The 17,642-nt window shown below is 42.3% G+C and overlaps 1 protein-coding gene across 1 annotated transcript; it reads right to left on the minus strand.

Annotated features, from left to right (window-relative positions):
* Positions 1-596: 596 nt before the first annotated feature.
* Positions 597-17,083, minus strand: LOC133524801 (NEDD8 ultimate buster 1-like). Its single transcript, XM_061860947.1, has 13 exons — positions 16,667-17,083; positions 14,445-14,704; positions 13,935-14,035; positions 13,253-13,371; positions 11,522-11,679; positions 10,464-10,660; positions 10,091-10,215; positions 9,111-9,274; positions 6,407-6,575; positions 5,266-5,361; positions 4,215-4,329; positions 3,390-3,480; positions 597-2,999 (listed from the first exon to the last, which is right to left on the minus strand). The coding sequence occupies exons 1-13, from the start codon at positions 16,790-16,792 to the stop codon at positions 2,873-2,875; spliced, it is 1,848 nt and encodes a 615-aa protein (XP_061716931.1). The 5' UTR covers positions 16,793-17,083; the 3' UTR covers positions 597-2,872.
* Positions 17,084-17,642: the final 559 nt, after the last annotated feature.

The raw sequence follows: 17,642 nt of genomic DNA on the forward strand, positions 1-17,642 counted from the left end.
TGTTTATTGCTCCGAGGTGAAGTAAATCCCTTGGAATATATTAAGGGTCACTTGCACCATCCCACAAACCCGTGGTTAACCGGTTAAACCTGGAGTTACCATGGTTACCAGTACATATTAACAATTTAACCGGTTAACTCCGGGTTAGTGGGATGGTGCAAGTAGCCCTAAGAGATATATATAGGTCCTAATCCTAAGCTAACTCGACAGCAAATAGCGGTCTAATTAAAGGATATTCTTGCTTAATTTTTTTTATGTTCGACGTCCTCCTGTGTTTTTTTTTAATAACTAATGTTTTTACTTCTTGCATTTACGAGTATATTGTACGTATCCTATTTATGGTGGTTCTTGACTGACTGCCTATGTTACGTTATATAATATTATGTGACAGGAAAAACATAACACTATAAATAATCATTTTGTTCCTGTCACACGACGTTATATAACTGCCAAAATTACGCATTCGTATTCGTACATCACGTATGCCACTATATTTTTAAGTTCTAAGCAACATTTGTGACAATTTTAACATGTACACTAATTATAGGTAATTTAAATAGGTTTGTAATCAAATTATATTTATTAAATAAGACTAATTTAATACAATAATATCATTTATTTCATAACACATGTATAACATAGAGCTGTGGACGAATACAGGAAACCGGACAAATAGTCAGAATACCTACATATAGGAATGTGACGGTCAATCAACTCTTAATAACAGTCAGTTGCCAAGAAAATGTCCCCTGCGTTACACTTAAAAATCACCATTTTAAATAGTGACCCACAAAAAAAACACACTGTACATATACATAATACATATTCAACTGACCTAATTAATTCCAGAGAATAACATTCACAGTAAACATTTATTTTAAGAAATATTTTCACTTTTGTCTCCTGCGTTACCCTCCGTAACTCAAAAGTTGATTGTCCGGATCAAGAGAATGGCGTTGGCAATAATGGGGATGGGATCAATCCATATTCTACCTTAACCAAGTGTTCATAACAGGTATTAGTTTGAATACAATGCAATATAAACTTCAGTTTCATTTCGTTTAAATACATAATGCATTGAATTAATATCAACAGTCATCGAATTCTTTTTTATATGTAAACGACATCGTCAGGTTGAGTTATAACCTAACATTTAATATTTAACTAGCCTACTGTACTTTTATATCAAATTCACTAACAATAAGTTAAATGCACTTTAAATATAATATATTATGATATTACATATAATTTTACCATTTATGACACGTAGTTAAGATATACACTTTGTTCTCGATAGCCTTAGTATTTTTCAGAAGGATAGTGTATTGTGGGTTTTATTTTTAATTCTACAGATTAAAGAAAATGTGACGGTTAAATATATTTTCAGAACACATACAAAATTGCAGTGTTATATATAGCCTCTTTATTTACTGGGTTCCTAAAATACAAACAATTTTCTTTTCCACGAAACAACAGTTCAGTAATTATAATATGGCAAGTTAGATTTCCGATCGACTAACAATCTACAAATAATATTTGATTTCTCGTTCCAAAAAGAGCACCCAAAAATATATATATTTTTTTTTTACACAACCTTAGAACAAAATAAACTCGAGGGACATAGAGGTAGACTTTTACAACATTGTATTACTACGAAAACTTACTATGTCTTAGTTTAGTAGCTATATTAAATATATATTTTTTATGACGATCAAGAATTATATTCCTAAGTGGTAACACAATGACTAATGGGCGAATCAACTTTTTGACCGTCACAAATATCTCTGCATCTTTTAAACTTCGTTGTAAAATGTTCCCATTAGATAATAGATTTTATATGTTTCACATTCAAGGCCCAAACTGTTTAACCTAATAAACAAAAACTGTGTACATATTACAAGCTCGATTTTCGGTAACCCCTGAGACATATTGAGTAACGCAAGAGACACTCAAAACTGACGGTCAAAAGTTGATTCGCCCTAATATAAAAAAAATGGCATATCGTCAGGTGACAACCAAAACTCACTAATTACGACTACTATCACACGTTGACAGCCATGGTAAACCGTACTAGTACCGAAACAAGGTTGATTTATGTTTAATTATTTTTTACAATTAAGTAGGTAAGTTTATATTCTTTATTATATACTAGACAGTTAAAAAATACAGAAAATGAAATACAATTAAAAGGAACAACAGGCGGTCTTATCGCCCAATTAGGGACTTGCTTGTCATCTGACGATTAAACGGTAAATACCCTAATAATGAATCAGCTCTTTATCATTCCTCCACTAAATAGTGATTCATAAGTACCAATTCCATTTTTAAACCACAGCCTTTCATCACCAAACCTCATTTTCCATCATTTTGTCGTTAAGCTAATCTTACGGGTTAACTCACGTAGTTTTAGTTACCCCCAACCAGCCATCGTGACAGCTGCTCAATGCACTGTTACTGGTTGAAAATCGAGACCTAGGCTCTCCGAAACATGTCGCGCAAGTGACTAAAATATGTAAGTCAAACCGGTAAATTAGCTTGATGTTATACTAATACTATTAACGCATGACAGTTTAAATACCATTTTATCGTTCTAATGCACGGATATATTTCATTTTATTTCAATTATTATCATGCCTACGACAGCTTTAGTTACGCTCCAGGACAACTTTTAACTTGATAGCGTTAAATTGCATGCGATCACACTGTCACAGATACAATAAGAAAACACCAGTTATTATTCACACGGACGCAAGCAAAATGGTACTCGGAGTCATTTTGTTACAAGGTACAATGTCGATTTCTCACGATGTCTCAAATCTTAAATGTCTGAAGGCGCTCTAAAGTTACAAAGGAAATTGTATCGTATACCGTTTTAGAGTAGAGACTTGTATTGCGCGAGGAAGTCCTCCTCGTCAACCAGCGAAGTGTCTAAGTGATCATCTTCGTCGTGTTGGATGACCGATGTCAGTCGGTTTAGAGCCTGTTCGCGTTCTCGCTTTCTGTAATATTACCATAAAGTCAGTAATATTCTGTAAGTGGGTATGCCATTCAGCGTATTACGTTGTAAGAGTGTCATATTGTCCGATCTGATATCGGATGTCGGATACGACAACACAAGAAATTAAATGTAGAAAATACCTCGTCATTTTTATTTATTCGTGTAATAAATGACTATTGGTCAGAAGAAAACGTTAATGCAAAAATAAAAGGACTAATTGCCATAGGGAGCTCTCCAGCAGTTATTATGCGATAGTGAACCTTGTCCGAATGCACGAAGGTTGATATTCGGCTGAAGCCTCGAGCGTCAGGTGACGTCTTTGGCAGTCAAAGTCTTAAGCCTCAAATCAAAAAGAGCACTCCGTATAATCGAGGTTATGAAAAGTACTTACTTGTCATCCCTCTTTCTCTTAACATGTTTTTCCTTTTTGGTGGTGGAAGCGGCACTAGTGGAGGGGTTCCCGGCATCGGTTGTGTCCAAAGCTGTAAATTTAAATAATAATTCTTCATATAACTAACACATCGTCATAATTATTATCATGAACAATATAACAATTGTATTTGAATATTACTACTTACTATAGAAGGGGTGTTTCGAAAGGCGTTGATTACCAAAGCCATTGTTCTCTAAAACCCTTTCATTTGGCTTTATAAGTGCTTCATAATACGGGTCAGCAGTTCTCCCTTCGAATGTCTGATACCCATTCCTAAGCGCTTACCCCTTGAAGAGGTATTAATTATAACGCTTATGCCATTTTCAATTTTCTATTCATAAAAATAGAATCAATATTGCAAATTTATGTTTTAAGTGAAGTACCGGGTAGCGCGTTTGTTAGCACAGATGACTAAATTTTTTGAATTAGGAAGGGGATACCCTTTCATTGTAGCAGTAAATCTGAAAGGGAAACCCCTTCCAATATTAATATATATTTAATGAGTGAATGAATATATAAGCAAAATGAAGGGGGCAGCAATTCAAAGGGAAAGCAAATCGTTGGGGCTATTCGATAAATAACTAAGGGCCACTTGCACCATCCCACTAACCCGGAGTTAACCGGTTAAACCTGGATGGTTACCAGTACAATTTGACACTGAGTTAATGGTTTAACCGGTTAACCGTGGGGTAGGGGGATGGCGCAAGTGGCGCTAAGCCATTTAAAGGCTTTTTTGTGGGAAGGATTGGACTGGTCCCTGAATGGGACTCAACTCAGAGTTACCTTCGTTTGTTCGCCCCTGGCCGGCCGCGAGCAGGCCGACGGCGCGGGCCACGTGGTTGCGCGCGCGGCGCAGCGCGGCCCGCGCCGCCTCGCCCGGGTACCCCATGGCCTCCAGCTGCAACACAGCCCCCCACATTTAGGTCTCATTCACGAAAAAAACGATCACCTCGACCGGGCCACCAGACCAGAGTGCCCAGCCATCAAAGGTTTGCATAGACAGCACCAGCATAGGTTACCTATCTATAGTCCTGTTCTATGAGATTTAGTTTAAAATACTAGCAACCAACCCATTAAGAAAAAAAACCCATTATATTACACATTTCTAGGGATCGACGGGTAAAACCTATGCCATACATTATTTAAGCCTTGACAAGGCAGAGGGAATATATTTCCCACCTTATTTCAAAGTGAAAGGATTCAAATTTGCATAATTCATGACTTTATGCCTTATAAATGGTTATGTTTTGATTGGCTTATTCTATCAACGATTATAATCTTGACTATAAATGGCCCCCAGGAAGGTAAATCAGCAAACTGGGAATCTTAGATGTTTAAAATTCTGTAAAATAACTTTAGTACAGTGGAATCTGTTTAAATAATATTATTACTCCGCTTATACTGACTAACCGCTTACTATGACGTAATTACTGTGCGAAGTTTGGTTTTCATTTAAAATTCTTTGCAACAAAGTCGAGTAAGATCACTTCGCTTATCGCACAAATCGCTTATACGCCCTATAAATTCCCTCACAATAGTATTTTATACAATAATGATATAATAAAGAGCTTTTCAATCAAGTCAAGTTTAGGAAACGATGCTTGCTGAGTTACCTAAGTAAGGTACGAGATTGAAAAGCTTGATTATATTACTATTGTATACAATACTTTTTCTACGAGACATCTAAATTAATACTTTTTTTACTATAAAACCTAATTAATTATTAACAATTGATAAAACAAATCTCAGTAGACAAAAATGTAGTACAAAAAACATCAGTTTGCGAACATTCTTTAACAAGACATTAACATTGAATTATTAGTGTGAAAGTTACCTCAGCAACAAGTTTGTTGTCCGGCTCAACGAGGGACTCCTCTGAGCTTGGCGACTCACTCTCATCTGCCTCATCTTCAATGTCGCTGTCTTCCAACTGTAAATAACATATTTTTTGTAGATTATTCCGTTATGAGGAAAGGGGACAATCGGTTCTCCATACAAAGGTAGTCCCCATTTTCCTCTCTGTATTGACATGATGTTTTCTTTTACATAATTTGATGTATATTAATCACAGCGATACCCCTTTGGTTGCATTTTTTTTGGGGACTATGAATGTTATCTCGATTTGTTTGGTAGGGCACAGCACAGCGGGTTACATTCCGGATCTAGAGCAGAGCTTAACTGGGGAAGTACTTCCACCTTGCAGAAAACCGCAGCCAAATAACACTAGACCCTACTCATAGTGTTGTGTTCCTGCCGGTGAGTAAGGTTGCCAGAGCTCGACGTGGGTACGGAGTGTTAGGGTTACCAACGCGCATGTAAGACCGCTGGAGCTGCAGGCGTCCATAGGCTACGGAGACTACCTACCATCAAACGGGCCGTGTGCGTGTTTGTCACCGACGTAGTATAAAATTAAATATAAATCCAGAGAGGGAAATTAGGACTACGTTTGCATGGAAAGGCGATTTCGCGCGCTCGTCCCTTTTCGTCTGAACGCCAATAACAACACTGGAGACTATGAATTGTAATTCTACTTTTCTCGCTAAATTAGTACTATTGGCCCCTCAAAAATATTTACTGAAAGTGATGAATTTCAGTGCAAAAGGGCTTTTATAGTTTGGCCAACTTCATGTATAAAGTGTGAACGGAGCTGCCTCCTGAACTGACTTACAGTGATGCATTGCTGAACAACGCGACAGTTTCGACAACATACGGTGCGATTCCACCAAAAGATTAACATTTGCTGGCAACAGAGTAACTTACCAATTCTGGCTGTTCCTGTATCAGCCTGACGCGCTTGGCCACGTGATTATTGCTGCTCCTCAAGATGTCGCGTGTAACCCATCCCGACTAGAGCTTCCACCAGCTACTTGTTGACAGAGTACCGTCCACGCATATACCTTTGAGCAGGCATTGATATGGTGCCTAGATTGTAAGTATGCTCCAACAGTTATCCATAAGTTATAAGTAAGTCTCACCAGTTCAGGCTGTTCCTGAATCAGCCTGACGCCTTCTGCCACGTGATTATTGCTGCTCCTCAAGGCCAAAGTTGCTAGACGTCGCGTGTACCCCATCCCGACTAGGGCGTCCACCAGCTGCTTGTTGACTGGAGTACCGTCCTCGCATATGCCAAGGGCTTTGCGTTCTCTGTAAAGAAAAATGTATTTTAAAATTAGGTTTATTATAAAGAGCTCGGAATAGTCTGCGAGTCGAAGTATATTGTGAGACCTGTCAGTTGGAAGATTCTGCTACAGTTGGCTATAGATCTGTGATTCATTGTTGGCGGTAGGTCCTCAGATCTGCCGGATTCAACGCCCCGCAGGTCAGCGACCAGCCCAGCCCCATTAATGTTGTATACCTGTCCTGCTTGTGCTTGCGGCGCTGCAGGTCCCTGGCGGCGGACGTGTCGGCCAGGTAGTGGTGCGCCGCCGCCACGTCACCGCGCGCAGCGACCAGCCCAGCCCCATTACTGTTGTATACCTGTCCTGCTTGTGCTTGCGGCGCTGCAGGTCCCTGGCGGCGGACGTGTCGGCCAGGTAGTGGTGCGCCGCCGCCACGTCACCGCGCGCAGCGACCAGCCCAGCCCCATTACTGTTGTATACCTGTCCTGCTTGTGCTTGCGGCGCTGCAGGTCCCTGGCGGCGGACGTGTCGGCCAGGTAGTGGTGCGCCGCCACCACGTCACCGCGCGCAGCGACCAGCCCAGCCCCATTACTGTTGTATACCTGTCCTGCTTGTGCTTGCGGCGCTGCAGGTCCCTGGCGGCGGACGTGTCGGCCAGGTAGTGGTGCGCCGCCGCCACGTCACCGCGCGCAGCGCAGCGACCAGCCCAGCCCCATTACTGTTGTATACCTGTCCTGCTTGTGCTTGCGGCGCTGCAGGTCCCTGGCGGCGGACGTGTCGGCCAGGTAGTGGTGCGCCGCCGCCACGTCACCGCGCGCAGCGACCAGCCCAGCCCCATTACTGTTGTATACCTGTCCTGCTTGTGCTTGCGGCGCTGCAGGTCCCTGGCGGCGGACGTGTCGGCCAGGTAGTGGTGCGCCGCCGCCACGTCACCGCGCGCAGCGACCAGCCCAGCCCCATTACTGTTGTATACCTGTCCTGCTTGTGCTTGCGGCGCTGCAGGTCCCTGGCGGCGGACGTGTCGGCCAGGTAGTGGTGCGCCGCCACCACGTCACCGCGCGCAGCGACCAGCCCAGCCCCATTACTGTTGTATACCTGTCCTGCTTGTGCTTGCGGCGCTGCAGGTCCCTGGCGGCGGACGTGTCGGCCAGGTAGTGGTGCGCCGCCGCCACGTCACCGCGCGCAGCGACCAGCCCAGCCCCATTACTGTTGTATACCTGTCCTGCTTGTGCTTGCGGCGCTGCAGGTCCCTGGCGGCGGACGTGTCGGCCAGGTAGTGGTGCGCCGCCGCCACGTCACCGCGCGCAGCGACCAGCCCAGCCCCATTACTGTTGTATACCTGTCCTGCTTGTGCTTGCGGCGCTGCAGGTCCCTGGCGGCGGACGTGTCGGCCAGGTAGTGGTGCGCCGCCGCCACGTCACCGCGCGCAGCGACCAGCCCAGCCCCATTACTGTTGTATACCTGTCCTGCTTGTGCTTGCGGCGCTGCAGGTCCCTGGCGGCGGACGTGTCGGCCAGGTAGTGGTGCGCCGCCGCCACGTCACCGCGCGCAGCGACCAGCCCAGCCCCATTACTGTTGTATACCTGTCCTGCTTGTGCTTGCGGCGCTGCAGGTCCCTGGCGGCGGACGTGTCGGCCAGGTAGTGGTGCGCCGCCGCCACGTCACCGCGCGCAGCGACCAGCCCAGCCCCATTACTGTTGTATACCTGTCCTGCTTGTGCTTGCGGCGCTGCAGGTCCCTGGCGGCGGACGTGTCGGCCAGGTAGTGGTGCGCCGCCGCCACGTCACCGCGCGCAGCGACCAGCCCAGCCCCATTACTGTTGTATACCTGTCCTGCTTGTGCTTGCGGCGCTGCAGGTCCCTGGCGGCGGACGTGTCGGCCAGGTAGTGGTGCGCCGCCGCCACGTCACCGCGCGCAGCGACCAGCCCAGCCCCATTACTGTTGTATACCTGTCCTGCTTGTGCTTGCGGCGCTGCAGGTCCCTGGCGGCGGACGTGTCGGCCAGGTAGTGGTGCGCCGCCGCCACGTCACCCGCGCGCAGCGACCAGCCCAGCCCCATTACTGTTGTATACCTGTCCTGCTTGTGCTTGCGGCGCTGCAGGTCCCTGGCGGCGGACGTGTCGGCCAGGTAGTGGTGCGCCGCCGCCACGTCACCGCGCGCAGCGACCAGCCCAGCCCCATTACTGTTGTATACCTGTCCTGCTTGTGCTTGCGGCGCTGCAGGTCCCTGGCGGCGGACGTGTCGGCCAGGTAGTGGTGCGCCGCCGCCACGTCACCGCGCGCAGCGACCAGCCCAGCCCCATTACTGTTGTATACCTGTCCTGCTTGTGCTTGCGGCGCTGCAGGTCCCTGGCGGCGGACGTGTCGGCCAGGTAGTGGTGCGCCGCCGCCACGTCACCGCGCGCAGCGACCAGCCCAGCCCCATTACTGTTGTATACCTGTCCTGCTTGTGCTTGCGGCGCTGCAGGTCCCTGGCGGCGGACGTGTCGGCCAGGTAGTGGTGCGCCGCCACCACGTCACCGCGCGCAGCGACCAGCCCAGCCCCATTACTGTTGTATACCTGTCCTGCTTGTGCTTGCGGCGCTGCAGGTCCCTGGCGGCGGACGTGTCGGCCAGGTAGTGGTGCGCCGCCGCCACGTCACCGCGCGCTGCGCGCAGCCCGCGCCGCGCGCAGCTCAGCGACCAGCCCAGCTCCATAAGCGCTGATACCGCGCCGTCGTCGACCTTAACGGAATGGGAATAAAAATGCTTTTAAATCGATGTACGCTCGGGTCGATTGCACCAAAATTGTCTATCACCGATAAAACGTTCGCAAAATTTTATTGTATAGAAAGTTTCAAAGTTCACTGCTGAGCGACGTTGGTCAGGGATTTAAGCTGGGAGCGCCCTAAATACGCACGCGTATACGTACGCGTTTTGGGACGACGTTAAAAAGACGCGGTGCGCAAGGGCCTTAAGGCGACCACACCCACTGGTCGCACTAGAAGGCATGGAGGACTATTTATTTCACGACCAAAATCGCGATTTACTTATTTCCATACGTTCAATATTGTTTATGTGAATCATTTAATAAGAACCGAGCTTGTAAGATTTTGACAAAATGTAAGGTTTTATCCTCATCTTCGGCTTTTGAACAGTGCCCGGAATTAACGACTTCCATTAAAAATAAAATTTCTGAAAAACTTTTTAGGCGCGTTTTAGACCCAACATGGGTGATTTTTATATTGAGCGAAAGTCACAAACTCAGGTTTCGAATGCATGAAGATACTAGAGAAAGGTTTTGAGATTGCTGTTCATATTTTTTGGCAACCGTATTATGATCTAAAAAAGCGCTATTATTTTTTTAAACTCTGCTGTCTAAGCCTACTCCACCTTAAGTAGTCAAAGAGCGCAGGGCAGTGGAGAGTTCTTTCGCGACACAGTTTACGCAGCTAGAAGAACACGTCGCCAAGGCTTGAGAGCTGTTTTGGGGACTTCTGGACGTCTTAAATATGTTAGAATGAAAGAACAAAATAATCTAGTAATTTGAATAGTGCTTACCCTAAGCGAGTTGAGCTCACTCTCCGCTTTCTCAAGCAACCGGCGTGCTTCATCCCGCTTGTTCTGATGAAAGCTGACGATACCCTGCAGGAGGTGCAGCCGCATCATCAGCGCGCGTTCGTTGGCTGGAAGAAGGTGCTGCCATGAAAAACGAAACTGTAACGTGGACTAAGCTACAATAGAAATTTCTGCTAAATAGTGATGACAACATTCCTGGACATTCCGTTCACATAATTCACTAGTATTTTTAAATAAAAAAAATACAATTTCCTTCTCATAGCTCCGCGTCGCCGCGTCGCCCGCCGCCGCGGCTAGACTCTGCAGACACAGGTAGCATCAGGCTATGTCCAGCTGCACATTATATCTCACTAACCATCAGTCCCCTTCACTGCCAGCACGCGTCCATGATCCTCCCCATAGCTCCGCTTGAGCGCGCGCTCCGCTCGCGCCAGCCTCGCCGCTGCATCGCCCGCCGCCGCTAGACTCTGCAGACACAGGTAGCACCAGGCTATGTCCAGCTGCAGCACGGCCACGTTGTCGACTGAAGCCAGGATTGACGAGCTGCATTCACTGTGAATAAGGTTAAGATGTAACCTACAAAGGATATTGAGAAAAAGAATTACTTATAGACCGGTACCGATAAACTAGATAGATGAGCACCAATAGCTGTTCCTGATATACGTGTAACTGACAAACATTGACAAACAGTTGTATACATCGAGTATTAAAGAAAAATCAGAAACCATAATAGTATTTTTTTCTTAAGGACCACAAGGCCAACTTAAAATAAATGTTCTTTGCTTGAAAATGCTAAGATTGTCTCCAGCATTTTATTAATCATTTCTTTATGCATGTACGTTGAGTGTCGGAAGGGTCCGCCAGCTAAAAGTGGCACAGATAGCTATGCAGCGCGCGATGCTCGGGATAGCGCTGCGAGATAGAATTCAGAATGAGGACATTCGCCAACGCACAAAAGTTCACAAAGCACACATCACCAAAATAATTGCGCAGCTGAAGTGGGAATGGGCCAGCCATATCTCTCGCAGGGATGATGACCGATGAGCGAGTACTGTTCTAGAGATCTTGACTGGGCAGCCGAGGTGACGGAAAATCACGAGTCAGATGTTCGGACGATATCAGAAAGACGGCAGGGCCGACCTAGCATAGAACCGCCGCATACAGAACAACATGAAAATCCATGAAAGAGTGTTCATGTTCAGCAGTGGACGCGAATATGCTGAGAAGAAGATTTTGTTAATCAAAAGAAAATGATATTTTTTTTACTGTTCTTAGATGTTATTCCGAATATATCTTAATAGCGAAGTTGCATGTCAGACAGTCAGTCACTGACCATCATTTGTCGATTATAAGAGTGACAGAGACCACTATTGCTCTTTCATTTTCACACAGACAGACAGTTAATGATGGTACCTCAGCTGTCGATCAGCTTCTAGCAGCAAAACCAGAGCGAGCGGGTAGTCCTTCTTCTTGGCGGCCGCCCGCCCTCGCTCGTGTAGCGCCAGGCCGACCATCAGAGCTCGCCGTTCCGCAGCAGGCAGCTCTACTGTCTTGCCCGATTGATCTTCCAACTAAAAAAATATCTTACAGTCTTACAGATCCTAAGCTAAGATTCATTATAAGCTTTTATTTAATTTGTCCTTGTAGTGGGTTATTCTACTTTTTACTGCGGGTTTTTTTATCCCCATAAGCAAATATTTGATTATTATATTTGTAAATTATATATTTTTTTTTAATTGTAAGTATATATCAAACACAAGCATATTTTAATGCCGCACTAACGATACCTTGGAACCAAGGTAAAAACATTGTATCTGTTGTTATATATACATATTTTTTATAAGTAACAAATTTGTCATTATAAATAAAAGGGCAGGGACGGTAACATAGTTGTATGTTTGCATGCTCTAAGCTACAAATTGTAAAAATAAAAAAAAACAATTGGTTAAATATTGAGGCCTATTCTGGGCTTATCATGCTTTAGTAGCTAGTATAAGTTAAAACGCATTACGAATATTAAAATTACAAGATTCTTTGAAATCGCAATAACCTGCAGTGAAAAGTAGAATGGCCCCAGTATGTATTATGTTATTTTGTTAGTGTCAAATCTTGGAAACTAAATTTGACCCGGGAAGTGGGTCAAATTTCCGATTGAACTGAAAATTTGCATATATATGTAAGTCGGGTGACAATGCAATATTATGGTACCATCGAGCTGATCTGATGATGGAGACAGGAGGTGCCCATAGGAACTCTGTGATGAAACAACGCAACCTTCGCTTAAATTGTTTTTGGAGTTTTTAGAATTATCTCGATGAGTATTAGTTGCCCGTGGTAAGAAAAGTACAGTCAACAACAAAAGCTTGTATCAAAAATGAAATTTTTGCCAAACACATTTAAACAGTTCATTCGCTCTGGCCGATAGTGCATCAGAAATACAAAATAAGTACACTGCACATATTATGCAAAGCAATTACTTGACTAACATGTTGTAATACAAAACTAACAGAGAAAGTCTTTTACAGTACGTATGGTGCTACTTTCCCGCACACGTGCAGTAATGAGCACTTTCCGTGCGTATGTGGAAACTTTAAAGAGCCATATGTACCTACTGTCAAATGTTGTACGACACACGTGCGAATAGGTAATTTGTATTTTATCGCCACTCGTTGCGATTTTCCTATTTTCTGCACTTGTATCGTAAATAACTAAGTCACCACACCAGCTGGTACAGGCTCTCTTGATTGTTCATGTGGGGCAAACTTGCCAGTTGTTTCCTTATGTTAGCTGGTAGAATTGACTTTTAAATGATGATTTTGAATGACAAATATTTAAAGACATTCATTTGGATTTGATTTGATTTTGTTTGATATCTGACATTAATTTTTTTTTTGGGTTAGTGTGTTGAAAAGTCTTCTTTACACCCAAACCATCTTTCTTTCGCTAGTGTTCTATGGCATTGACTAGACAGAGAAATATTTAGTTACTAAACACTCATAGTGCTAAATATATTGACTGATGGATATGGCGACGGCGGCGTATTTGCCAAACTACTAACAAAATTTCAGTCGTCTTATTCACCATCGAAAAATTAATCATCTGTGCCAAAGTTACAGCTTCGGAAATCTGGACAAAATACCGTACCTTAATATACTCTTCATCTTCAAAATCATCAGCATACTCTGAGAGTAGCATAGCATCATCGCGTGTAGACTTCATTTCCAAATACATCCGATCTTCCTTTTTAGCTTCTTCAGGGTTTACTACAAAGAAACAGATAAGTGTATGGGATAAACAACGATAATAAATATTATTTAACTGTGAAAAGTCTGACTATTTTCTTTCAGAATGCTACACTAGTATGGCAAAAGCCCAGGTTAGCATAGCAATGTACATAGCAGTGTCAGAAATTATGCAAAATTGAACCCAATCGCTTTGAAATAACGTTCATAATGTTTGTGGGAAATCTATTCTCTCTACCTCATAGCGTAAGGAGGTTGTGAAACAAACTAGGTGTTAGTAAACTCACTAATTACTACCACTAGTTCAGAGCCATATTGAACCGTACAGTACTACCAAAACAAAGTTGATTGGTGTTTAATTATTCTTTTGCAAATACTGAATTTTGGTTGTCACCTCATGACATTATTCCATTTTGAATAGACAACAATAGTGTGGAGGTTTGAAGTAGACATGGTACTGTAAAGGTTTGGTCTCTTTACAGCCTTTTGGATGATGAAACAGGCAGACGGTGAAATGCTGTTAATATATGTTTAACTATTGACCACATCTTCCCTGTTAGACCGGTCTTCCTTAAAGTACTCACCAGCCATTATTAGAGCCATGATTTGAACCCCGTTTTTGACTCCCTGATCCTCCAGACTTGGAGCTGGTTGTATAACTTTACCATTATATATTAATTTCACCCTGAAAAAGTACAATATGTCAGAAGCTTACACAAAAATTTCAACACATTTTGAAATTGACTCGCCATTTTAGAACCCAAATTTTTCGCCAAAACATTATCACGACAAAAAAATGAACTTATAGTAAAAATAAAACCAAAACTTAGTTCTACTGTAGAAGTCCACTTAGATTTTTTCATGAAGCATGTTTGTGTAGCTGCGGGTACGAAATTACATGAAGATTTGTCTTATTTAATCATACCAATACAATCCAGGCTCACCCTTTACAGGCAGGATCACAACAAATTAAATGAAATAGGCCATAGTGTAAAAGCAATTGAAATTATTACAAGAAAGTTGCTGTCAAAATATATACAAGCCAGAATATACACAAAATATACATGTTGTATATCTAATAAGTTAGATCTTACCAACTCTCACTAACATCCAACGCTTTAGCCACAGACTCAATCAGCCCCTTGCCCACTGACTCCAACGTCTGCTGTATCTTCAGCACCTGTGGCTTCTCTCCCGGCACAGTAGCCTTCACTCGGAGAGTGGCCAGTCCCGTCTCCTTGAACTCCGAGTTAGCCTTGGACCGCTCAATGGAATGAAGCTGCAACTCATGCAATGCACTCAAGACATCTTTGTCGGGAAGAGAGAGTTCTGTTGCGAACTTTTTGGAGAGGTCCTGTAATTTTTTTTAAATAAATATAACAACATATTGTATAAGATGTTATCAAAAATACAGGCGCAGACAAGATGCTCATAAATTTTTATATTTTAAGTTTTATAGGTTACTTAGTAGGTTTTTACTTGTATTAATTAATAAATGATAAGGTCCGACCGAGATCTCGGTCTCGGTCTCGGTCTCGGCATTCTCGGCCAAAAATCGGGCCGAGATCTCGGCCGAGATTCTTGCCGAGACCGAGAATAAGCAATGAGTTATCATTGGTGAATTTGAATTTTCCGCGCACGAGCCCCAGGGTCTAAGCCACTCGTTGGTTGCATCGCCCGGTTGGTGTGACGTTTTTTGTGATTTAAATTGGTTTCATAGCCACATTTTAAGCCAATTACTTATCAAATACTAAGTGTTGGGATCGGATAGGCGCGGTTGCAAGTAATGACTTGTTCATTTGGTTTTTTTCGTTTTGTGGTAGTTGTTATTGATGAATAAATGGGTGTATATTGTTATCGGGATGTAATTTAGATTAACTTGTTGTGAGTGGAAGATGACACTGGATATTTTGATACTAAATATATTTGTGTCAAAGGGAAAAAGCAAGCAGTAGGTAAGTACAAAACGACACCTGTGGCGGATATTTTGGGTTAAAAGTTACAATATATAACTCTATATTTTGATTATTGTTATTTTACCTCTTTTTGTGCACATCCGTACTGAAAATCCGGCCAAGTGCGTGTCGGACCACGCATAATGGAAGGTTCCGTACCTTCATATAATACAAAAAACCCGTACAAGCAAAAGAGCGTATGTTAGTGGCACTTTTGTCGTTTTAATAAGAAGATCAGTTTTTTTATAACTCTTCCATATTCAAAATAATTTTCCTGAAAAATTATTTGCTTATTTAGAATTTTTTTAATGGTTTTGCTCTCCCGGTTCAAAAGTAAGAGGGATCACACAATTTTTTTTTTAAATCGATTATTGTCAAAAGTATTTATTTAATAAAAAAAAAACGTTTTAGCAACCTTTCTGTATTTTTAAAGACCTATCTTATGATGAGCCACATGTTTTTTTTTTACTTTTTGTTACATTTATACGGAGTATATATTTGAAAATATATTTTACATTATTTTTTTCGAAACTAAGAAGCGACTTACATAATACATCTACACCTACGTTCCAACTTTGGTTATAAAATATACCATATAGTTTTTGAGTAAAATGGCTGTGACATACGCACAGACCGACAGACATATTACATGACGTAACTACAAGGGTTCGATTTTTGCCATTATGGCTACAGAACCCTAAAAATACTGTTTAATAGCGCTAGGAATTGATTATGATAACTTTTTCTGATAAATCGTCGAATTTCGATTATAAAAACAATTTTAGTGCAAAATTCGTGTTTTTTCTCTATTGTATAAATTCTCGGTCTCGGTCTCGGCCGAGACAAAAAAAGCGTTCTCGGTCGGACCTTAATAAATGATAATTTATAATTCATATTCACATTAAGACAAAGGAAGTAGTCTTAAAAGGAAGTGCTAGAAGTTGTTACAATTCATTTCAAGAGTACTGGTTGTAATACTGGGTGCTGTGTGCATGTAGTCCCATCAGATATAACGGTGCCGCCAACTCAAAAGTAAATGAACATGCACTCTAGCCCCTTGACAATAGAGGCGTGTTCAGATATTTGTGGTCACTTTGGCCACTCTAAAATATCTGATTGCGACTGTATAATAAGGAATTATAACTAAACATTATTTCCAACAAGACTTAAATCCAAAATAACTTTCAACAACATTGCATCATAGTTTGAAAACTGCTATATATTTTGTATTTTATTGGAAAGGGCAAATCTTTCACAGAAATTACGTCGCAAAAATACGACACGCCGTTAGCCGCTGAGATAAAATCATTACAATTCTAAGAACAAAAACGATGCAACAATTGTGTAAACAAAGAACTAACCTTTAAGCTTTCCGAAATAGATTGATCGGCCAAGGTAAATGGTGACTCCCATAATTTTATCCTTTCTTCATTCAGCTTTGCTCGCAATTTTATCAGCAAGTCTTCGTGCTGCAGATTAGTCTCCATGTTTTAAAATTAGGACAAGAAATAATATAAAATCATATGAGGACGTGAGATAGTGAATTGCTAAATTCGAAGCTGTGTTGATATTATCGTTTCTCCGAAAAAGTTAGGAGGAAAATACAAGGAAAACAATAAATTGTCTTGACAGGTTAGAGACGTTCTTGCATATTTTTTAAATGTATATTTATGGTATATTTCGAATTTCATTTTAGTTGCTTTCAAATATTTATTTGTATTCCTTTATTCAATAAACATTAGTAAGTAGGAGCACCGATAATCGTTTCTCCTTAAAATAGTTAATTATAATGAATATTGAAATGCTTTGGCCATTTGGCAAATCGCATTTGAACATTTTGAACTGCATAGTGCAAACGTGTAGAATTCCGTACGAGTTAATAATCTTTAAAAACGCCTTAGTGATGTCAGGCTGCACAGTTTATTGTTTATTTTGCAGTTATTTTGGTTTTGAGACAATTGAGACAGCTGTTAAACTTTTGTTAGTGCCGATAGATGGCGGTAGGGGTAATATATTATAATATAGTTATTATAAAATTAGTGCAGGCTTACCGGTTACCGGTTAGCACACTGCTCCGCACTTCGGAGTGGCATCCAGTACTGCGGTTTTTAACTTTGTACTGATTTGTATGCTTTCGGATAAAAGAAGCGCCTGGCGTTTGTTGGCTTGATAAGGTTGGATAAGTGGCGTACACGAAGAGAGGCCTATGCTCAACAATGAGCGACTGGAAGCTAAAATAATGATGATGATGTATACAATATCTGCATGGTAACATGGTAATACACACTGAGTCCGCCTCTCCATGCGAAGGTGCAAATTGCACTACGATTTGGAGAT

Source organism: Cydia pomonella, chromosome 14, assembly GCF_033807575.1.
Source record: "Cydia pomonella isolate Wapato2018A chromosome 14, ilCydPomo1, whole genome shotgun sequence".
In the NCBI taxonomy this organism is placed as follows: Eukaryota; Metazoa; Arthropoda; class Insecta; order Lepidoptera; family Tortricidae; genus Cydia; species Cydia pomonella.

What these genes read in the sequence shown, in the direction of transcription:
- LOC133524801 (XM_061860947.1), bottom strand. Translation starts at nt 16,792, where the DNA reads ATGGAGACTAATCTGCAGCACGAAGACTTGCTGATAAAATTGCGAGCA. An exon ending in CTATTTCGGAAAGCTTAAAG is followed by an intron (nt 14,705 to 16,666) that starts GTTAGTTCTTTG and finishes AAAAAATTACAG; the next exon opens with GACCTCTCCAAAAAGTTCGC. An exon ending in CGCAAGCACAAGCAGGACAG is followed by an intron (nt 6,576 to 9,110) that starts GTATACAACAGT and finishes TTTTCTTTACAG; the next exon opens with AGAACGCAAAGCCCTTGGCA.